Here is a 22,615-nt window from a genome sequence, read left to right on the forward strand (position 1 = left end):
GCATCATGGAGAGTCAAATTTGGGACCTGTACTAATTGGTGCTGATAAAAATTTATCATGTTCTTCAGGTACATAATTTTGTCATATAGTTTCCTAAATTCTTTACATTGAAGCCTTCATATTATATGTTCCTATTTGGTGCAAGGATAACCCTTTTATTGGCAGAAATAGATTTACAAGAAAAAAGAATGAGACTTCGGCCGTGGGTGTGTTTCAATTTGTAGTTTCATCTCATTTCGGACAGTATCAAGTACTAGTGTACTAGTAGCATCTACATACTTAATCTAATCCATAATTTAGGGAGGCATGATTCTTATATGGAGATATTAAAGGTATCACACATTTATATTTGTTGTGACTCTTAAACTCATGAGTGAACTTTTTCAAAGTAAAAGAAAGCTGCCTAGGCCAGGGATCAGTATCACTACCCCATTCCCCAATTTGGTCCACTTTTCCTACACACACCTTTTCTTTTTCTGGTGGTGCTTTTTCATCATGCCTGCCACTCTTGACAACCCATGTTTCATCATTGCCCTCTAGTCACTTAATTATATGTAATAAATGGCAAATGTTAGAAATAATTATGAACACTTCAAAAAACTACAGAAATTATCACAGAATAAATTGAACTTGGAAGAGAAAAGTTAACTATGCCTGCAATTCATACTCCCAAGTTTAATTTCTTAGTTTTGTTGTCCCAGATAATTCTCAGATAAGCATTTGGTTCTACATCCATGGAGGCCAACAAGTTTGCAACCATGTTGAAGAGGAAAAGTCCCAGGTTCGTTCTAGTTCTAGTCTATGCAGTCCTCGAATGGGTGTTGTTAATACTCCTCCTGCTCAACTCTTTTTTCAGTTACTTGATCACAAAGTTTGCCAACTATTTTGGCCTCAAACCACCTTGTCCCTGGTGTTCTTCTAGAGTTGAACACATGTTGGAACCACAAAAGTCTTACTCCGATCTTGTATGTGAGATCCATGCCAATGAGATATCTAGACTGGGTTACTGTCTCAATCATAAAAGACTGGCTGAATCACATAGTATGTGTGGGAACTGCTTTTCTTCTCAACCAAATTGCAGAGAAAATTCTACTCAAAGTAGGATGGATTTGATTTCATTGTTGAGTGACAAATATCAGAAGAAACCTTCCACCTGTTCTTGCTGCAGTAAGAGCTTCAACACCAAACTCTCTCCTCTTTCATTGGAGTATGCTCAGAAAGGAGATTCAAACATAGAAGCAGTGCATGATGACAACAATGAAGGCACAACCAAACCTGATAGCATGTCAGTCCACAGCGAAAATGGCTATGAGATGGAGACAACTTCTAGCTTAAGAGACACTACTGCAGAAGAACACTGTCGAAATGAAAGTAAGAAACTTGTCCATCAATCTTCCAATGCTACTACCATTGAGTACTGTTGCCTTCAAGAAGATCACTCTCTTGAAACTACCCCCCTTCCTTCTGAGAGTGGTATGGTCTGTGATCTTGGTTGCAGCCTGATTCCTACTGATTTGATTGATTTTTCAACTACAATAGACAAAGGACTCATAAACAGCTTAAAAGATCAGGAACATCATGATCATGAACAAGGAAGTTTTGATTCCAAGTCAAAGATTGAATTGGAAGATCAACTCTCACGGGAAGCAGCATTACTCATGGTAAATAAGAGTGGAGCAAATACAAGTAATGGAGGACTTAAGAGCTTGGAGATGGCCAAGGGATTTACTGATGCTTCATCTGTTGAACAAGTGGAAAAGCGAAATCTAGAGTTGGTTGGCAAGCTATGTGATGATTTGGTCACTGCTCCAGAAGCTCAAACTTCGTTCGTTGACACTGAACAATTAACAGATACCAAAGAACCTAACGATCCACCAGGTACAGAGAAATTGTAATTATTCACAATAGCTATCTACATATTGCCAGATAATTAAGTACGTAAATAATCTTTAATTGTGTTATGCATTCTGTTTCTAACCTAATAGAATGTGAAGAAGAGAGAATTTTGGCTGTCATTTCAAGAAATCTGTCAAACACAAAAGGGTCACACCATGCAGCCGATCAGCCTCAAGCTCACGAGGATTCTTCACTGCCATTCCTTGAAATATCCAATGTGCCTGCTCACAGTGATGTCGGTAAATCTCGATCAAAATCATATCTTATCTGAAGACTAAACCAGTAGAGTAAAAGAAAAATGAATTTCATTTTCTTGAATCATATTTGTACTCTAATAGTATTGTTATTATAAAGAAAATTTGGTTTCAACAGGTACAGGGCCTACAGGAAAATCAATGTTGCAAGACAAAACAAGTATAACTAAAAATGCTCAAGAAGTCAACCATTTTTGCATGTGTTCAGAGCCTAGTGAACCTGAGGAAGAGAGGTTGGTATGCGGACAAAATTGTATAAACACTAGCCATTACTTGTACAAAAAGCCGAATGAAAATGGAGAATGTGGGGCAGATGATGGAAGTATGGCAAGTGTGACGAATGGTGGGGAACCTGTAACAACCATTGAAGAGCTCAAAGCAGCGTTGAAGGCTGAAAGTAAAGCTTTAAGTGCTTTATATTCAGAACTAGAGGAAGAGAGAAGTGCGTCCGCAGTAGCTGCCAACCAGACTATGGCTATGATAACAAGGCTTCAAGAAGAGAAGGCAGCAATGCAGATGGAGGCATTGCAATATCAGAGAATGATGGAAGAACAATCTGAGTATGATCAGGAAGCCTTGCAACTTTTGAATGAGTTGATGAACAAAATGGAGAGGGAAAAACAAGAGCTAGAGAAAGAATTGGAAATATATCAGAAGAAAGTCCTGGATTATGAGGAAAAAGAGAAGATAAGGGTCATGAGCAGAATCAAATATGGAAGTATGAGAAGTAGAAATTCTTCTGCTTCCTGCAGCCAATCTTGGGATAGTGATGCGCTATCCATTGATCTCAATTGTGAAGCAAGGGATGAAGATAGTTCTTTCCCTCAAGAATGCAGTAACAACACCAATAATCCTGATGATGCAGAAGCTCTAAGCTTGGAAGAAATGGCTCTGGATTGTGTTAAGCAGATGAGCATTCTTGATGACTCATTGGCAGGCTTCCAGGAAGAGAGGTTGTCAGTTCTGGATCAGCTTAAAGCACTGGAAGATAGGCTAGTGGTGTTGAGTGAAAATGAGAACTACTCTCAGGATGCTAATTTAGTCGAGAATTGCTCGAACTACAGTACCAAAAACATTGAAGAAAATCATGATTTCAGCAGTCCAGAAGAAAAACAAAATATCAGATGAGAAAATAACACTGGCTTCCATGGCAAAGAGGCTACTTCCACTTTTGGGTGTAGCAGCTGAGGATAATGAAACTGAAGCAGGTTTAACAAATGAAAAACAAGTTAGAACTGAATCTATTGCAATGCATAACTCGGTGACCAATTCTGAATTGCATGATACCAGAATAGCCATTGAGGAGGAGGTGGATCATGTTTATGAGAGGCTACAAGCTCTTGAAAAAAGTAAATTGGAGAAGGGGATGGATCTTCTTCAAGAGAGCTTGCAACATCTCCAGGATTTGAGGGATGTTGAACTCCGCATAAGAAACATTAATGTTCCTGTGGATGAAGCTGCAGGTAATTGAAATGAGAAGATAAGAGGTAATAGTCATTCTGATACCAAATGTAGGAATGTCTGTTTTACAATAAGTAATTTGGAGAAAATGTTTCATAAAAACATAAAATCAGTTTGATGATAGCACAATTCTCTCTTAGTTGATATGGGAATTCCCACACGATCAGAAATACATATGATTGGTCAACAAACCAATGTTGTATTCAATAGTTAACACTTGGGCTTGGTGATTGTGCAGGTGCATAAAGCAACTCCATAACCTGCAGCCGAAGCTGTAACTAGCATGTCTTTCGGCCGGGCTCAACTGGTACAACAATGATCAATTGATGTCCAAGAATTTGCAAGAGCTCCTTGATGATTGCTGCATTTACCTAGCACAGGTGAAAAGGAGCATATGTGTGTTTGTGTGTCTGTACCTAAAGCTAATATGATTCTGTGATTACTGTCCCTATCACAGGCGCAGTTACTTCAGACCCACTCAAGCTGAGTCCTTTTGGTTTTCCTTTACTAATTTCTCTCATTGCAGCTAGCTATTCTCTCTTTTTCTTTTTTGTGGAATCTCCATGCACAGTAGGTGTATATGTAACTCTTTCGTCTCTATCATGAACTACTATATTTGATTACATCATGTCTTCTGCATCTGGAAGCTGGACTAGTCTTTGTAAATCAATATGAATGGCACTTGGGTGGGTTGTTTTGAATGACGCTATTTCCACCCATATAACACCACTACTATTTTTTTTTTTTTTTTTTTTCTAATTAGAACTTAGATTTCATTCTAAACTTTTATAGAAACAGCTCTTGCAGCGATGGGAGGGGGAATGAAGTAAAAGGGGAAAAAGAGTGCAACTATAACTCCGTACTATTGTCCAAATCATCGACCATATCACAATTCAAAGCAAACTTTTCCGTGATATTTGCAACTTCATTACAACTTCAAGGCGCATATATCCCCATGAACTAAACTCAAAACTATTTATTACTTTAGCACTTCATCTCCTCAATGAGAAAGCAGTACGCTTGGAGATCATCCAATCTTGTTTCGTTTTGTTAGGATAATGTTTTTGTATTGTTTCCATTCCTTCTACAGAACACAAAAGCTTTAGGCTTAGACTAGGTTTGAATGAAAGAGATTGAGGATGAAGACCCCAATTGATCTTTGTGAAGCTCCTATACATGTGAGAGCAACTCCAACAACTTCTTCATATTTTAATTTTCCTCTACTTTAGGGAAAAATAAGTTTTTTTTTGCTCCAACCGACTCTTTCCTATACCTATCTCTATATTAAGGATAGTGATGAAAGAGAAAACAAAATTTCCTAAATTTACATAAATCACTAAAATTTTAGGGAAGAATAGGGAATCTGTTGAAGCTGGAGCGAAAAAATTATAGAGATTTTGATTTTTGCTTCCCTATAATACAAAAATTATAGAGAAATTGTTGAAGTTGTTCGAAGTCCTTCAATGAATTTCATAACATCTTTAATTTTTGATTGTGTGTTAGCAGAATAGCAGGATTGATAGCTCTGTTTTAAACTCGAACATATCTGAATGGTGTCAATGCTTGTTATCGTCAATTTTCTGAGAAGGACGACTTGGTGATCAAAATAGCCACTAAGTGATTTATAGGGTTGCATAATGCATATCCTTTTTATTAGGATAATTTTTTTTATTGCATAATTTTTTTCTTAGGACAAATACTTTCATGATATAGTTCAATTAGGTTTAAAACTTTTTTTTTGGATAGAAGGAGGTCAACCATTTTTATTCAATATGGAAAAAGTAATATTATACAGTGCCCCTTTCCAATGGGGCCTTCAGAAAGAGACACCTTTAAACACAATACCACTCCACCTATTGAGTGAAGCTCGGGGGGGGGGGGGGTTTAAACTAATAAGAAACTGACAATAATTTTTTTTCGCAAAATTCATTAGTAGACTTGCTGACAACCTCAAGCCAATAATCCCAGCAGTTCCTCACAGGTATTGATCCCAATCAAAATAAAATGTTGGATATCAAACCGAGAGCCGTCCTGGGTCCCAAGTTTTAATAGAAAAACCACCCGGATCCCAGATCAAGATCCAAGACTTAGTAAGCCCAATTTCTACTGCTATAGACTACCCAATAAGTCTCAGGCCCAAGTCCAAATAACAGACTCGAGCCCAAGCACCATTAGGTTTTCTCCTAGCAATCAGTTTGTTTTGGTAACAGCCCCTGCTGCCACCGACGCACCAAACCCCTACACCAGTACCGCGCGCATTGCCTCGCTTGAGAAAGTCCACTTGTTGTGCCGCCGTCGCTCGCCTGAGAGAATCAACCACTCCCCCTGATGGCAAACCTATAGCAACCAAACCTTTCAATTCTGACAGAGGATCTCGCTGCCGCCAATAGTTTTTCACCGCCGCCATGAAACCGTAGGGGAGACGTCAGATTTGGTGGGGAAACAACAGCCAACGTCCTCTACCACCGAAACTCCAAATTTGATTTCCAAGACAAAACCAATAGGCTCAGGTAGGGCTACAACATATTCTTTCATATATTAGGGCTAGACAGTGCATGGCTTTTCTTCAAAATCAAAGCTCAAAGCCACCCATAGGCCCAGGGCAATACAGGCTTTTTCAGGTCGGGCCATGCTGAGCTATTTGGATGGGCAGGGCCAACCCTTTATATTTATATATGTATTTTTTTATTCAAAAATGTACAAAAAAATTATGGGATATCTCTTTTGCAGTTGATGATTTAACAAGATAAAATACAAAATTAAAGGAAAATAAAGAGTAATGCAATAATTGGTCCACGCATTCAACTAATAACAATATAAAAAAAAAAATTAATACTAACATTGAATGGGTTTTAGGGCAGGACTTATAAGGTCGGCCATGCAGGCTTTAATAGGGATATAATGGGCTGGGCCACGGGCCGGGCCTGGGCTTTGGACCCTCTGCTCTATCCCTACCTTATACCATATGGGCTGGGCAGTTTTCGGGCCTTTACTTGGGCCGCGCTGAGTTTTCTCCCAATAGACCGGCTAGGCGCCAATGAGCTTTTGGGCCCACGAACCAAATGATGACCCATATTAAAATGTGAAGCAAGTCTAACTTTAAAACCTCCAATAGACTTTGATCGGCAAACATGCTTGAAGCCACCAGAGGGATTTTAACATGAGAACCCCAAAAGAACTTTCTGTGCTATATAAAATAATAATAATAATAATAAATAAAAAAAGGGTGTATGTGAAGGATATAACATAAAAGTGATACATCACTCATGCAATTTTACCTCTTCTAAAAGCATTTCCAACAGTAAAAATTATTTTCTTCAACTAAATTATCTAAAAGTTAAATTTAGTTAGCAAATTTTTAACTTTTCCTCTAGTAGTGTTGGCTAAACTAAAAAAAAAAAAATGAACGTGGGAGTGATTAACTTTTTATTTTTTACCTCTCTCCTCTGTAGCTAAATTTAGCAAGAGATTTTAGCAAATTTGACATTCATATAACTATTCTGTTGGAGTGGTAAATTATCTCAAAATTACTTAAATTTTGGGACCTTGACCCAAAACATCAAAATAAGCCAAAATTATTCCACTTACCCAAGCAACAGATTTTTTTTCCCACCTACACAATTTAACAGAAAATGACCATTTTGCCCTTAACTTAATTAAGAAACTACATCATGTCACTCTATCTATCTCATCCCTCCGGTAGATCGATCTCTCCTCTCTCTCTCTCTCCAATTTATTTCTCAGTGCCTCCACTCCACTTCCCCGGCCGTCACCGTCATCCTCGAGAAGCAGGAGCGGAGGAGGCCTTTCTCAAGGCACGGGGATGGCCGAGACCCATTTTGGAGCGACGAAAGACCCGACCGGTACTCCCATATCTGACTGCGGAGAGGGGGCGGACCATCGGGGTTGGAACCAGCTTGATGTCGTCGACGTCTCTGTGGTATTAGTTTTCCATGAAAAGCTACAGTGATGGAGCTAGAATCGAAAGAGCGAATGTGACGACTTTTCCGATTCCTGCCGTTTCTCTGCATTTCACCAGTAGCTGAAGCTTCCTCTTGACATCATGGACCTCCCTGTGCTCTTCTTTTGTTCAAACAACGACCGATGACGAAGGAATGAAGCTCTGCAATGGTTTTCCAACAGTTTCTGGGTAATTTTCGGCTACGTTTAGTTTCCATTCAAGTATAATAGTTGCTCTATTTTTCGAGTTGCACATGATGATATACATGATTCGAGTTTTAGTCAAGATTGAAGAAACTGAAATTTTGAGGTCTGCTGACTATTTCTGGTTGATTGTGCTTGGCTGCAGTTTAGAACTCTTCAACTCTTTTCTCGGTTCAAATTCAATTTTGTTTTGATTCTTGAATACATGGAGAGATTTAGTTATGTTCAAGTCATGGAATTGTGAGGTTAAAAGGAAAATCAAACTTTGGGTATAAAATGGGGGCAGAAAGCCCGGAAGGAAAGAAAAAAGAAAGAATTTTTTTTTTATTGGGGGGTAATAAGGGCTATTGGGGGCAATAGAAGTCTGTTAAAGGTCTATTGGGAGGCAATAGACTTGTATTAGAGAACAATAAATGTTTTGAATTGATATAATCTCTTTTTTTTCTTTAATCAAAGTTTTATTTGTCTAACTTTAGGGAGATTAGTTCCCATTTATTGGGGGGGGGCAATAAATCTCTCCGACCCCATACGAAATCTCCGACAACATCTTTGAGGACTTTCCGGCGAGGTTTCATAAACCTCCATTGCCCCCCCAATAAAGTCTATTGGGGGGCAATAAAGGTTTATTTGGAGGTGATAAACCTTTCGGCGACCTATGAGATCTCCGACGACTTCTTTGGGGACCTCCGACGAGGTTTTCAAAGAAGTTCGGTGGCCGGAATCCGGCGATCGTTGGCAAATGGACAAAAACTCTTAAATTTTTAATTTTTTATTAAAATAGCTAGTCTATGAGATGTCCTTAAGCATCTTTTGCAATGTTACCCAGTTTTTAGTTAATTATTAGCCAAAGTAGCTAAAAAGCTAGCCACTTTAGAGTATCTTTAGCAATGCTAGCCATTTTAGAGTTAAATTTTAGCCAAAGTAGCTAAAAAGTCATTTTAGCTAGCCACTTCAGAAATACGTCTGCATCAGTGCTCTCTATTTTAGCTAGTTTTGAATTTATATAATTTTTCAAATGAAGATTAAATAGTTTAAATATATTTATAAATTACATAAAATAACTTAAAATGAATGTTTTAAATTATAGAGAGCCTCATCTCGCTCTCTATATTTAGGAGCAAGATAGCTAAAAGTTATAATGGAGAGCCACTTAGGAGTCTGGTGCAGCTGCTAAAATAGATAAAATGCTAATATCCTCTCCAAAATAGCTAAGGAGTCAAAATAGAGAGTCTGTTAAAGATGCTCTTAGCTAGTAGCTAATAGGTCTACGCATTAGTTCTCTCTATTTTAGCTAGTTTTAAATTTATATTATTTATTAAATAAAGAAAACATAGTTTAAATACATTTATAAATTATATGTAATGACTTAAAATGAATGTTTGAAATTTACAAAAATAACAGAGAGCCTCATCTCTCGCTCTACATTTAGGAGCGAGATAGCTAAAATTTAAAATGGAGAGCCAGTTGGGATCTGGTGAAGCTGTTAAAATGACAAAAAGCTAAACATGTACTCTAAAATAGCTAAGGAGTCAAGATAGAAAGTCTACTAAAGATGCTCTAATTGCTATCATTCTACACAAAATCTACTAAAAAGAAACAACAAATCAATGCAAATAGTAAATCAATGTCAAATTACATAAATGTATCAAATCATATCACTAAAACAATAAAGCTTCAACCGAAAGAAAAGAAATTTTAAAATCCAAAATCCAAACTCTGAAATTCACAGCCAACAATGTACGCGCGAGTGTTTATAAGATTTCATAAAATTCCTTGTTGAAGGACTTCGAATTGAATGTTTAAACTAACATATGATAAAATAAAAATGGGGAAAATACTATTTAGTCCCTGTACTCTGACTCTGTCCTCGTTTCAGTCCCTGACATTCTAATTTAATCTGAAAAGTCCCTGCGGTCACAATTTTCGTTCAATCGGTCCTCACCATTAACATTCCGTCAAATCAGGCCGTTAAGTTGCTGATGTGGCACTCAAAGGCACACCAGCTCAGCAGTTTGCATGCCATGTAACATGCAAATTATCCAATATACCCCCTTGTCTTTTCCCCCATTCTTGACCAAAAAATAACTCCAAAGTGCTTGAATTTGTCACTCCAAACCCCACACCTCCAGCAGCAACTTTTCCAAACATATACATTGAAACTCTAGCAAGCTTCTCAAGTTTTAAAACTCCATTCTTTGAGTCTCGGTGCATAATCACATAGCACCCACAAATTCTTGCTTTACTTTCTGGTTCAAGCTTCACAGTTCTGATTATCATATTAACCAACTTAACAAGCATGAATACCAAAAATCAAAGAAAACAACTACTATTTCTCATCTTCCCCGCCGAGCAACCAGCTTAACCTTCCAATTATCCAATTCCTCCATTTCTTGAATTTAAGCATAAACAAGTAATCAATACATGTTCCTGAGCAAGAACTGAATCCAGAATGAGCCGAGAAGATCAGCACCGCCAGCACACACAGTGGTTTTAACAGTGGCCGAAATCACCCAAAACTCCAAGTTTCTCAAACCTTAACTAAAATAAAAACCAAGTATATAAACATGTAGATCTCCAAGAGTTGATCAAGTTTCATACATCACATACCATCAACGATGACCGGAGTCGCCGGAAACACCGAAGCTTCCTGGTTTCGATTCTCTCTCATGCCTTATCATCTGGACAAACCAACACTGTGGATAGGTCGGTGAGAACGAGAGGAAGCTTCTAACACTGTTGGCCGCCACGATTTGGCCGGAATCGGAAAACCTCACCGAAAACGCTTGAAGCTTTCGGGCTTAGTTCGGCCATCGTCGTCGCTCATTCGGAGCAAGGAAGACTGGGCTCCTATTCGCACCGCCAAGAGGAGTCGAACAACACCGGTCCGAGGTTGAGAGGTAGCCGGAAAGTGGAGAGAGGGCTGGATCACTGTCGCTGTAACACGACTCGGTTTTTGGGGCTTGATCTGATGCTTCTCTCAAGAAATGGACGGGGAAGGGTGAGGCCTAAACACCCATAATAGAGGTCATGGATAGTATGGACATTTTGCAATTAGAAAGGCTTACGTAGCGTTGACTTTAATGTCACGTCAACCTACAAACAGAGGAAGTTAACGGTGAGGACCGATCGGACGGAGATTGTGACCTCAGGGACTTTTCAGATCAAATTAGAATGTCAAGGATTGAAACGAGGATATAGTCAGAGTATAGGGACTAAACATTATTTTTCCCAATAAAAATCAATAACATATACTATGGAGAACATATAAATTTTTAGAAATATAGAGAAATTACTTCACTAACACGACTAAAAAGAGAGGTAAGCTGAAAACAAATTTTTAAACGAAATCAATCTCAACGAAGATTGAAGTTGCAATTGGCTATTAAGAAATCTAAATCATATCTAAGCTCAAGATGAATCTATCAATGGTGTCCAATCACTGACAGGCTACAATCACAGTTGATTTTCTTCCATCATTGTGAGCGTGACTAGAGAGCCATGATCAACGTTCTTAAGTTGACTCTGTGATTTGGTTTTCTTACTTCTTTTTCTTCACTCTTTTTTCTTCTATTATAGGAGTTGAAATAATAGGGTTACATACACAATTTCAATAAGAAATCAGAAAATATATAAAGCTTCATTTCCTCAAAAAAAGAAAAGAAAGAAATTGCCAATGCTGATTCCACTGAAAAGAAAATGTTGCAAATATATGTCTGCCACGTGGGCGATCCGCGTGCTCCCAGAGGACAGGCTCTCTGAACCGTTGGATTGTCCACTCCATGATTCCCAGCCGTCCATTGGAAAAGTAAAAGAAAATTGGATCATAATAATAATTAAATTTATCCTTTGTGACTTTAAATCTGGCTCTCGCAAATTTCAGCCCAAATTTTTAACTTAAAAAAATCTCCTGAAATTTGAACAAAAGGTGTTTATCGTTGTTGTAGGCCGTAGCCTGTAGCAGAGTGAGAGAGAGAGAGAGAGAGAGAGAGAGAGAGGGTTGCTTTGGTCACTCACTGTTTCCACTATCACAGACAGAGAGAGAGAGAGAGAAACAGAGTCTGCAAATTTAATGGCGACTGAAGAGGTCAAGAAACCTCCATCACTCCCTCCTTACCCTGAGGTACATCTTTTCTCTCCTCTCAAATCTCTAACTCCAACTTTTTTTTCCTTTTTACTGCTTTTTTTTTTTTTTTTTTTTTTTTTCACATTTCTGATGAAATTTTGGCTTGCTTGCTTCTGAATTTCTTGTTTTTCACAAGAATTCTTGTTCGTTTCTGGATTTGGTGTTATGAAAATTTAAGATGGTTGCTGCATTATGTTAAGAAAATTAGAAAAATTACAGCGTTTGTTCTGTTCCTTAAAAAAAAAAAATTGTATGCATGTAGAAGAAGTTGAAAGGAGAAATGAAGTTTGAGTCCTTAGGTTTAGCCCTAGCTCTTTCAATTATTTTGGGTATATTAAGCTAGCAAGGTATCAATTTCCCATAACATTTTCTGTCAAAACAGAATATTATAATAATAGGATTTTCATAATGTTTCCACTGCTTTGGTTTAGCTGGGAGAATCATAGTTAAGTTCTGCATTAATGAGCAGCAGCATTTTTTTTGATGAGGGGAATGTCTGAGTTTCAGATGATTCTGAAGGCCATCGAAGGGTTGAATGAGAAGAATGGCTCAAACAAGTCGTCAATATCAAGATTCATTGAATCAAGTTATGGGGAATTGCCAGCCGGACACTCTGGACTCCTGTCTAATCACCTCAGCAAAATGAAAGATAGCGGTGAGTTGGTGTTCTGGAAAAACAACTACACAAAGCCGGACCCAAATGCCCCACCGAGACGGGGACGTGGGAGGCCACCAAAACCCAGGGATCCAGATCAGCCACAGGTTGCTAACTTGCCATCAGGAAGGGGCAGGGGACGCCCACCTAAGGATCCTGATGCACCCCCAAGACCCCCCAAGGTCAAGGCATCTTCAGGGAGCGGGAAACCTAGAGGACGACCGAGGAAGATGGCTCGGCCTACCGGAGGTTTAAGTGGCTCGACAACCGTAACAGATGCAGTGACTGGGAGGCCGAGGGGTAGACCTCCAAAGGTGAAGGATTCATTGAATGAATTGAGCATTCAGCAGTAGACGTTTAGCGTGCTATTAGTGTTACTATTTTAGTGTTCTTAGTCTCTCTCTATATACCCTCTTTGTGCGTAGAATTCGAAGCTGTGTCGACAATTTAGTTGTGTCGTGTGATCTTAACTCTGCTTGAACAATGTGTAATGAAGTCATTTGAGGTTCTACTGGTTTCTAGTTATTTGTCCTGGAGGACATGACCTGCTATTTTGTGATTTTATGTGATTGGGATTTCATGTCTTTACTGTCATCTCTCCAAATTTCAAATAGTGGAAGTGATTAGGTCGTTCGAGCATTATTTGCAAGTGTCAGGATTGTGTTCAACTTTGCTACAGTGGCCTTCAGTGGAAGGAATCAAAGTTTAATACTTGATTGTGGGATAAACTGATGAAGGGGTTTTGTTCACTTTGTCCTGGGGCTTGAATTGAATGGACCATTAAATCTATCTTTTTTTTTGTCTGGCCATCCAATTTGTCTAGTGGAGCCATGGATGGTATTGCAGAATGTAGCCATCAATCACTTAAATTTTTTATTTTTATTTTATTTTAATTTTACTTTTACTTTTTTTTTATACGAGAGGAAAATCTATCTAGGCCACAAGGACCTCCACAGTTTACAGAGTCAAACAAAGTAGCTCTAGCAACAGCAGGTGGGAGTCTCTCAACCCACGAGATACGATCAGAATGAAGATGGCCTAAACTTGTAACTGAATTAGCAACAAAATTTGCCTCTCTAAGAACATGTCTAAAGGTTATAGTAGCAAAAGAAGAAGCAAGAGTCTTGATGTCTTGGATAATTTTCCAGTCTCCAAGGCCGGTGGGAAACTAAAATTGGGAAGTCTACTTCATTGCTTGTTTTGTTTATTAAATTGGTCTAGGTCGATAATATAAGGGAAAAATGGGAAAACCAAACTTGGATGACTCGGGCCAAAACAGGACACAGAAACCATTCTGTTTTATTACCCTATTCTGTTTCACATCTCCATTTCCTCTCTCTCCCTTTCTACTTTGCTCTGTCATTCTTAACTCAAAACAAAACAAAAGGCCAGAAAACAAATTATAGTGCCCTTCCCATTTCTTGGAAAATAGGATCAACTAAAATTTTCCTGTACACCACTATAATCTTTTACATCCAACTCACCTTGCTAATTAGAGTCAGAATGGACTCAGAATGTCAAAAACACATGGTAGGTCGTTCATTGTGAGCTCAGTTCCTGACAAGAGTAGAAAATTATAGTACGGCGTTCAACTGGTAATTCTCAAATATTCTTAGATTGTAACAAGCACCATAATTTTAACTCCGAGGAATATTAGTTCAGTGGCGATGCTACAGTTCTTCCACTTGTACTGAAAATCCACACAGACACCTCTTTGTAACTACCAAGTTGTCTTCATCAAAACTCTGGTTTTCTGTCAAGAATACATGCTCATGATTGTCCAGCTCGATGGTAGGATCATCCGGTGTATTTTCATGTAGGCCTCCTTCCTCATCATTCTGACCACCACCAAGCTGTACATCTAGTTTCCTATGCACATTTTCAGTCTCAGCTGATGCTGTAGATGAAGACTCCCCATAACGGTTTTGTATCCTTTGTCGAGTTACAATGGAAGACAGAAGCTGATACCACCGTGAAATAGCTTGCATTTCATATCTTTTCTTTTCTACAGCCTCTCTTCTGTCCCGTTCCTCTGCATAAGCCTAAAGGATGATTGAAAAACAACTTTGGTCAGGATTGAAGGCAGAAAACTAGAAATTGAATAAAGAAAAATAGACAACCTCAAAATGCACAAGGAACGCATCATCTTCAGAGGAGCCAAAATGACAAAGGAACGCATCATCGTCAGAGGAGCCAAAATGACAAACATTTTACCATTACCAGTTCAAATTGTTTGTCAAAGCACAAAATATAAAAAGCAAACAGATAAGTAAAATTATCAAGGACCATAATACACTGAAAAAGTTGCAGTCCAGTTTACCTCCAATATTGCATCCTTGAACTCAGCGCACACCACTATACCATCAAAGACAGGATATGATTGACCATTTTTGAATTCAAAATCAACCATGGCGGGAGCATAATCAATTTCTAGTCTCTTGGCAACCGAAAACACCCTTGGTAACCTCAAATGCACAGTCCCTGGTGGAAGGCACTTCTCAGACCATACTTCCACATTACCATGATCATTCTAGAAATCAAATATGCTCTTAGTCAGTAATAATAAATCTTCGTTAAGAAATGAGGAAAAACCAAAGTATTTAATTAATTAAGTAATGCACTTTCAAGCTGCTGTAGAAATAAGAGCATAGAGATTATTCATTTTAGACTATTCTCTATCAATATAGTTTTATCAGTTACTTAAACATAAATAAAAGTTAATGTGAGTCCAATAGCTCGGCTGTGCAGGTTCCTGCTACTTGTCCTACGCTCCTACTTATATTGCTCAATGGAATCCTAGTTCATTGTATTGAAACTTTATTTTTTGAAACTTTATTTTCTTAGTAAAAGTATGTTTATAATGAAAAACAGGGGGTGTTGAAAATGCATTTTAAAGCAAGTAGAGTGCTAATTTCCGACTTTCTGTATATATACAATGTAACATGGAAGGAAAAGCAAAGTATTATCAACCACTTCTATACAAGGACAACTGATGCTTATTCATCACCCATCTGCACTTGCAATACACATCCACAGAAAATTAGATGCAATATACCTTTGGCACTTTTCCATTAATAGCATGAGGCAGATGCAGTGGTTCAAGTTGCCACTTCCCATAAAGTTCGATAGTTCCAATTGAATTATCCCCGACATAATCATCATCTTCAAGAACCTGTACTTTTTGAAGCTTGATAGAACGTTTCAACTCCTGGAGAATCAACATGGGAGGAGTGAGGCTATTGTAAATGACAATGAAAAATAAACCCAACAGTTTTACAGCATCACCAGGTATTCTACATATTATCAACCAAACCAGACCTTGACAGGACGCTCATTTGGTTTAACTTGCAGCCCCTCCCTCAGCCATTTGTGTTTTGTCTTTAGAGTTTGCACACATGTCCTAGGGTAAACTGGATGACCAGAACAAAACCCCAGAATTGGCCCTTTCGGATGAAGTACCTGATGCTTGGTAAGCCATTTTTCAATAGCATAAAGGTGATGGTTTTTATAGGCCTGCAGATGGAAGTCCACACATTGCACAATGTAAAACCCTTGTAACTATGCAATGGAAGCATCGTCAGAATATATATAGAAAACGATATATACCAATTCACTACCTGTTGATTCGTTGGAAGAGGCTCAGTTAATGCCCTAGTTTCCAACTCCATATCCTCAAGGGAGTTCCTGGTAGCAATCTCAAAACTCCTCGAAGAAGATTCTACATCAAGCCCCTTTCCAGTTTCTTTTGAGCCTTCTAGGCTAGACTTCGCATTCAAGTTGACATTGCTTGGAAGATAATTCATTTCCTCACTGCCAGAGTTGTTCAAAAAAATTTCTTTATTATGTTCAGATGAGGAACCAGTGTGTTCTTTCTCCAAATAGACCATGCCTCCTGTTGCTCTCACCTCTAAATCTCTCAGTGGTGCCAATACCTTATCCCACCAAATTGGATTCACTCGTTGAGATGCTATCTGATACCACTTGAGACAGTACCTGTGATATGAGTATATGACCATGCTGATACCACTGAGTAACCAAAAAGCACCAATAACAGTAACAATACAACTCTAAAGCCGATTAACAATAATATGATAAAGAAAACAACGTTTTATCACAATGATCCAATCAACAGAAAATTCAGTTCCAACACATGTTAGAAATACATGTGCACTAGTATCAAACATACAGCAACTCCAATCACACATGCAGACAGCGATCTACACCATTCAATAAATAAAGGGCCTCCTATCCTCTTGAAAAGAACACTGGGATAGCCTTTATTAATTATTTGTTTGGCAAATGTGAGGCAAATATTCTCTAGTTCCTCACCCCAAAGGTGTGGAAAACTCGAACTCAGTCCAGATTAACTACGATTAATGTCCTTAATATACTGTGAACGTCATGTTTTGATTGGTTTACGCTGCAGGCTATGTGCTCACTTTGCAAATTTTTGGCCTTTCCGGATACAAGTTGGAAAAAGGAAACAGTATAGGTTAAATCACAGTGTGACGAAAAAGAAATGATACTGTCACTTCCTTCATGTGGTAGATCATGATTGCCAGAGCCTCTTTTCTTTTTGCACTCATTACCCAATAATAAAATGGGTTCAACTCCTATAGGCTATAGCATAGATGCACACAGCCAGAGATGAAGACCAGATGTTTAAAAGTGAGGAAAAAGAGCAAGACACACAGACACCCTTATCCTAGGCCTTTAATTAAATCCATCAGCAATCTGCAGTGCCTAGAGAACCTCAACAGACTTGTTTGTGTTAGAGGCTTGGGTTGGTATGCTGCATGCAAAAAAGATGCAGGAGGTAGAAAAGTAAAAAACACACCCCCCCCCCCCCCCCGGGGTTGAACGCAAATTTAATCTTTTCCATTTCAAGAAGCAAATAAGGCCTAAGTGTCTGGACTCAGAACTAGTCCCACTGAAAGAGCACCCACTGTACAAACTCACATTTTTTGCAGTAGGAAGCTGATAATGCATGAAAAGTATGCCATAATAATAAAAATGCTGAAAGCAGATAAAATCAAAGGCAAACAATAACCTGCGAGTCACATCTTTAGCCCCATTCCCAGCGAAAGCAACTACATATCTCAAAGGCGTTTTGCATGCAGCAGCTACAGCTTCGACCTTCAGTTCTCCATCAATAATTGCATTGATAGCATCAATATGCAGCCACTTTCCAGTCAAGTTTTCCCCATTGCAGTACACTTCTGCCCAGTACAATGGGGATCCTTCTTTTCTCGATCCAACTGCAGTAGAGATACTCTGGGAGGAAATTGGTGATTCTTCACAAACAGTTCTTTTCAATCTTTTTGCAGCATTACTATGTGAGTCTTTATTATCTGAACCTATTTTTATACCCGCAGTCGGAACTGCCGTGGCGGAAAGGGCCATTTGCAACTGCATTTCAAACTCAAGATCCCCTCTTCTCTTTGATTCCTGTGATTTCTTAGTATGGCATGCTTCAGACATATCATTCCATTCCTCACAAGCTAAAGTATCTGACATTTTATCATTCAACTCATACGCATAAGAAACTTTGCACCGAGTTTTGCTACTGGTAAGGTGGCAGTCCTTACTTTTGTATGAACCGATCTGAGGAGTTTCACCGACAGAGTTTCTCTCACTACTTGTAGCAGGAGACACAGGAACCTCATTTCTTCTAGCCACCATTGGGGTTGAAGTGCTGAATATTCCCTTGCTCAATCTGCTTGCATCTTCACTAGAACAGTCAGTCTTGTCAGCCTCTGGTTTTAAGGAGGCAACATTCAAAATGGACACCAACCTGAAAATAAATATATGCAAAACATGGTAACTACAAGGATGGAGCATGTGATCTTTTTCTTCAATTTCAACTTTCTTTAGATGTAAAGAGCATACAATTAGCTTAATCCTAATGTCATGACACTGATTCTGTTGGTTCAAACTTCTACAAATCACAGCCGTTCATGTATTCCTAGTAGTGAACCCAAAAAAGAATTACCTAATGTTAAAGAACAACCAAAAGTAGATGAATTGTCTACTTTTAATGAAAACAGGCACTGTTCACTAGCATTACTGGGATATATATGAATGCAACTTTTTTGAAACAAAATTTATTAAAAAGAAGTGGAAACACAGAGTAAGCAGACATGAAGTCCACAAAACAGAGATGCCGCAAAAACTCAAAAGAAAAGCAAAGATCCCTAACGAAACTCCCAAAAGAGAAACAAAAAGTACTCCTAAACTACTGCTGCTCTCCAATCAAGAGACACTAAATCTTTAAAAGCTGCAGAAAGAAGCCCAAAGTATCGCTCATATCTTATTCTCTCCCAAAATCCTCAACTCTACTGTTTGATAGACTTCAAAAATTCTTCAAGGACATCGGACCCCCACAACACTTGGGCATTCTTCCCTTTTCCAATACCAGGACGGTTATGAGCAAACAGAGCAGAAATCTGTACTTGTGCTTCCCAAGTCACCTCCAGCCTCCCTATACAACTTTAGCCACAGATAGGAGGCCAATTCAAATTGCAGAAAAGTTTGCCTATGACACAACAGTGAGGCGAGAGACATAAAGTGGCCTCCTCCATTGAAGCATCTCACATGTATTCAATCTGTCATGCACCACCAACCGGCCTAGTATCTTAATCTCTTGAGGAATGGCATTTCAGAGAAAGTGTGCAAAATCAAAGTTTGGAGCAGAACTATAGTCACTTAGAAATTTACGAAAAAGACTTGCAGGAAGCATAATTTTGTACTATACAATAATGCAACTAAATAATAGAAGAATGATTCTTCAATCACCACTAGAAACTAATCATATATTATATTCAAACTTTTACATATTTTTTAAGTATAACAATTAGGGTTGAACACAAATACACTCATATTACACTGTTGCCTTTGAAAATTATCAGAAAATACCAAGAAAGAGACATTGTGCTTTACTAATGTCATCTCAATTCAGAAGCTGGAAGAACCTCAGCAATAGTCTTTGAAAGACAAATGAGCCACAACTTCAAGTTCACCAAAATGAAAAAGAAAAGAAAAGAGAGAGATAGCGATGACGTTAGAAAGACAAAAATCTAAGATATGTACAATTCAAATTCAGAGGATACGGTTACATTCAAAAGTAGTGATTATTTGCAAAAATACCAGTATTATCATTTTGGGCATAATAGATATCATACCGGGTTGTCAGATTCAAAGCTCTCAAGAGTGCCACAGACAATGCAGCAATCTGCAACAAAAATGGCATCTTAGAGCTGTAATTGATTTACATAAACAATGCAACCACTCAAAGTAAAATTCAGTCTGAAACTGTCGCTATAAATAAAATTTTCAATCATAGACTCCAATAAATCATAAGTGCCAGTTTATGTCCAATACTCTTGACTAGCTTGCATAAGATAACTGACTCAAAGGAGTTCACAGAAATCAAAAACCCTTTAGGGAGATTGTATTAGGAAATACTCACCTCTTCTTGGGTCCCTTCACGAGTTTCAAGGGCAAAATTCAGAGCCGAATGAAATGATCTCCTCACGCTTGTAGTTCTAACACGGAAATTATTTTGAAACTGATGTGTGGGAACACATCAAACAAAACAAAGAAAGTATACATCATTAATCAACCTAGAACCAAAGTCCACATGTCTAATGCAGGAAAATAACAAGTGAAACTAAAACCATACCCAACAGACTAGGGGAAACAAATGCTTCGCAGTAAGTTTTGCAACCTTGGATATATGCAGCAAGTGTTCTGGTAGAAGAGAAAGTAAGGAAGCCTGCCACAGTAATCAAATTTTCTCAGGAAGAAGTGAAGCAATTTTCTGTACCCAGTAACATCTCAAAAAAATATTTCCTCATTTCCTTACACTTACCACATGCAGGAAGAGAGAGAGAGAGAGAAGATAAATAAAAGAAAAAAGAGCGCCCCCCCCCCCCCAAAAAAAAAAAAATTGAAGATAACAAGTATTGTGAGTTGAAAACTATTGTGCTTTAGTAATAAACTTAGAAAAGGTTTTTTCATTATGCTCCTAATTACCAAAACAAACAAGCACGCTCAAAAATTGGTCACAAGATAATGAACTGATGTCCCATTATTTTAGCAAGCTTTAGAGAACATGGAGTAAAATGATACATACAAATATATGACAACGGTTTGATATGCTTGGATTATCACGATGACAATAGTTACAGTAACTTACAAGAAATAACCTCTAGAAGAGCATCAATATGAGCAATCACTTAGATTTAGTGGTGCGTATAACTACTAATTTTTTTTTCACTCATAATGATCATTTTAGTGATCCTAATTACCAGAAACAACCTGAATAAGAGCATCATCACAAGCTCTGTCAATCAATCTTCCCCGTGCAATTAAACAGAGTAAATGAGCTTTATGAACAAGTTCAGCCAATTCCTGGAAGAAAACCAGAGAATGTTAAACCTTTGTGCAGGACGCTAGAATTATCATGAGATATATCCCATGTCAAATGCTAATTAGAGACCCTTCATGTACCTTATCTTCAACCGAAGCCCGACGACTACGTTTCTGTCTTCTGGAATCAGGTGTCTCATTTATTTCAATAGTCACTTCATGACCACCTATGGAATTTGAAATTGGAACTGGGCCATCTTCCCAATCTGAGTCATTCAGTTCTTCCCTGCTATTCGTAAAAGAGCACTGAAAGCTTTCCCCATCACCTTTAGCATCCCTAGATACCTTTTGCAAAGCATCTCTGCTACAAGCTTCAGTCTCCAAGGCATTGGATCCGACTGTTGCATCCACATCTTTTTTGTCTCTTTGTGGCCCGGACTCTTGCTGAAAATGATATAATCAATAAAAAATAAAGAAAACAGGCATAAAAAATGGAGGTGAGGACCAAAAAAAAATCAAACAAACCTTTCCAATCAAATCACATGGATGAAGTTGATTCTCACATTTCTTTTTCCCACTTCTATTTGCACGTCTGACAAGTTTGGCCACAGCCTCCTCTGATATGTCACCCAGAGTTCCTGAAATCAAAATTTAAGTGTAAACTACCAAATGCATTACACTGCTTTTTTAACATCCCTGAACAATCCCAGCTTAACAACATTAGTTTTGATGCCACAGAACACCATAGCCATCAAAAGTCTCTAAGCAGCTGCTGATATGTCAGTCATGTAAAATTTAATTGCATTCACCTTTACTTGCCCAAAGGATAAACAAGCACATACTGCAGCAGAAAAAAAAAAAAACAGAGCAAAAAGCCAAGCACACAAGTGGATATATGAAATGCACGAGTGTAAACATTTTTTTCTTTTCTTTGATAGCAATAATTCTTTTAAAAAGAATAAAAACAACAGTAACTTGGGACAAGAAGTCCCCTGTAAAAAATACACAGCTCTACATGTATGAACTAAAATTAGATGGATAAATAGATGAGACTAAGACACTATCACATTACAATCATAAGAGATTGCATGTCCCTAGACTCACATGATACGATACCTAAAGGGAGGCCAACAAACTTGATCCAACAGTAGAGCTACCATGTTATTTTGTGCCAAATAACTTGTACCTTACACTCAATAATGCAAACGCTTAACAATCTTCTCCACAAGGCTGCAGCAGCAACAGGACAATGGCACCCGGACACTATCCTTATCTCAGATTAATAAGCCCGGGCGCCTTGGGAGGTATTTTGGCCTTCCAAATTAAACTTGTAAAGACTCCATATTCTTCTACCTTGGAGACTCTAGTTCAGAGAAAACTTTCAAATGCAAGAAAATCACTTCCAAAATCAGCAAAAGACAAAACAAATAAATACCAAAGAGTTCAAACATATCATAAAACCCACTTCAAGTAAATACTAAACTGGGGCTCGTAGCATCAAAAACACAACGTTTGATCACCAGAAAATACAAATGTTGTGGCAGAAGCAGAAAAGAAAAGCTGAACCTGATGCGGATGCTGCTGATTCTTTGGAACGCTTGCTCTCCTTTGTGCTTCGCATTCTTTTCACCACCGCCCAACTGACAGAGAGAGAGAGAGAGAGAGAGAGGATCGCGCCTAAAATCGTTATTT

General features: G+C 38.3%; 3 protein-coding genes across 4 annotated transcripts; 2 read left to right on the plus strand and 1 right to left on the minus strand.

Moving 5' to 3' along the window:
• Positions 1–129: 129 nt before the first annotated feature.
• On the plus strand, positions 130–4,234 carry LOC133720356 (myosin-binding protein 3). Its single transcript, XM_062146613.1, is given in 5 exon segments — positions 130–1,878; positions 1,986–2,135; positions 2,269–3,259; positions 3,261–3,613; positions 3,850–4,234. Coding segments are annotated over 5 exon segments (2,646 nt in total). The 5' UTR covers positions 130–734; the 3' UTR covers positions 3,858–4,234.
• Positions 4,235–11,660: 7,426 nt separating this feature from the next.
• Positions 11,661–13,149, plus strand: LOC133721805 (HMG-Y-related protein A-like). The gene is made up of 2 exons (XM_062148533.1): positions 11,661–11,895; positions 12,406–13,149. The coding sequence occupies exons 1-2, from the start codon at positions 11,845–11,847 to the stop codon at positions 12,904–12,906; spliced, it is 552 nt and encodes a 183-aa protein (XP_062004517.1). The 5' UTR covers positions 11,661–11,844; the 3' UTR covers positions 12,907–13,149.
• A 795-nt stretch (positions 13,150–13,944) lies between these two features.
• On the minus strand, positions 13,945–22,615 carry LOC133720895 (DNA repair protein RAD4). 2 transcript variants are annotated; one of them, XM_062147380.1, is made up of 14 exons: positions 22,490–22,615; positions 21,449–21,561; positions 21,065–21,367; positions 20,873–20,965; positions 20,235–20,327; positions 20,022–20,120; positions 19,735–19,784; positions 18,142–18,347; positions 17,604–18,063; positions 16,171–16,546; positions 15,872–16,066; positions 15,609–15,761; positions 14,874–15,083; positions 13,945–14,595 (listed from the first exon to the last, which is right to left on the minus strand). In XM_062147380.1, the coding sequence occupies exons 1-14, from the start codon at positions 22,542–22,544 to the stop codon at positions 14,224–14,226; spliced, it is 2,778 nt and encodes a 925-aa protein (XP_062003364.1). In that variant the 5' UTR covers positions 22,545–22,615; the 3' UTR covers positions 13,945–14,223. The 2 variants fall into 2 exon arrangements, with proteins under 2 accessions (XP_062003364.1, XP_062003363.1); XM_062147379.1 differs by having other exon boundaries at positions 17,604–18,347.

Source organism: Rosa rugosa, chromosome 7, assembly GCF_958449725.1.
Source record: "Rosa rugosa chromosome 7, drRosRugo1.1, whole genome shotgun sequence".
NCBI classification, from domain to species: domain Eukaryota; kingdom Viridiplantae; phylum Streptophyta; class Magnoliopsida; order Rosales; family Rosaceae; genus Rosa; species Rosa rugosa.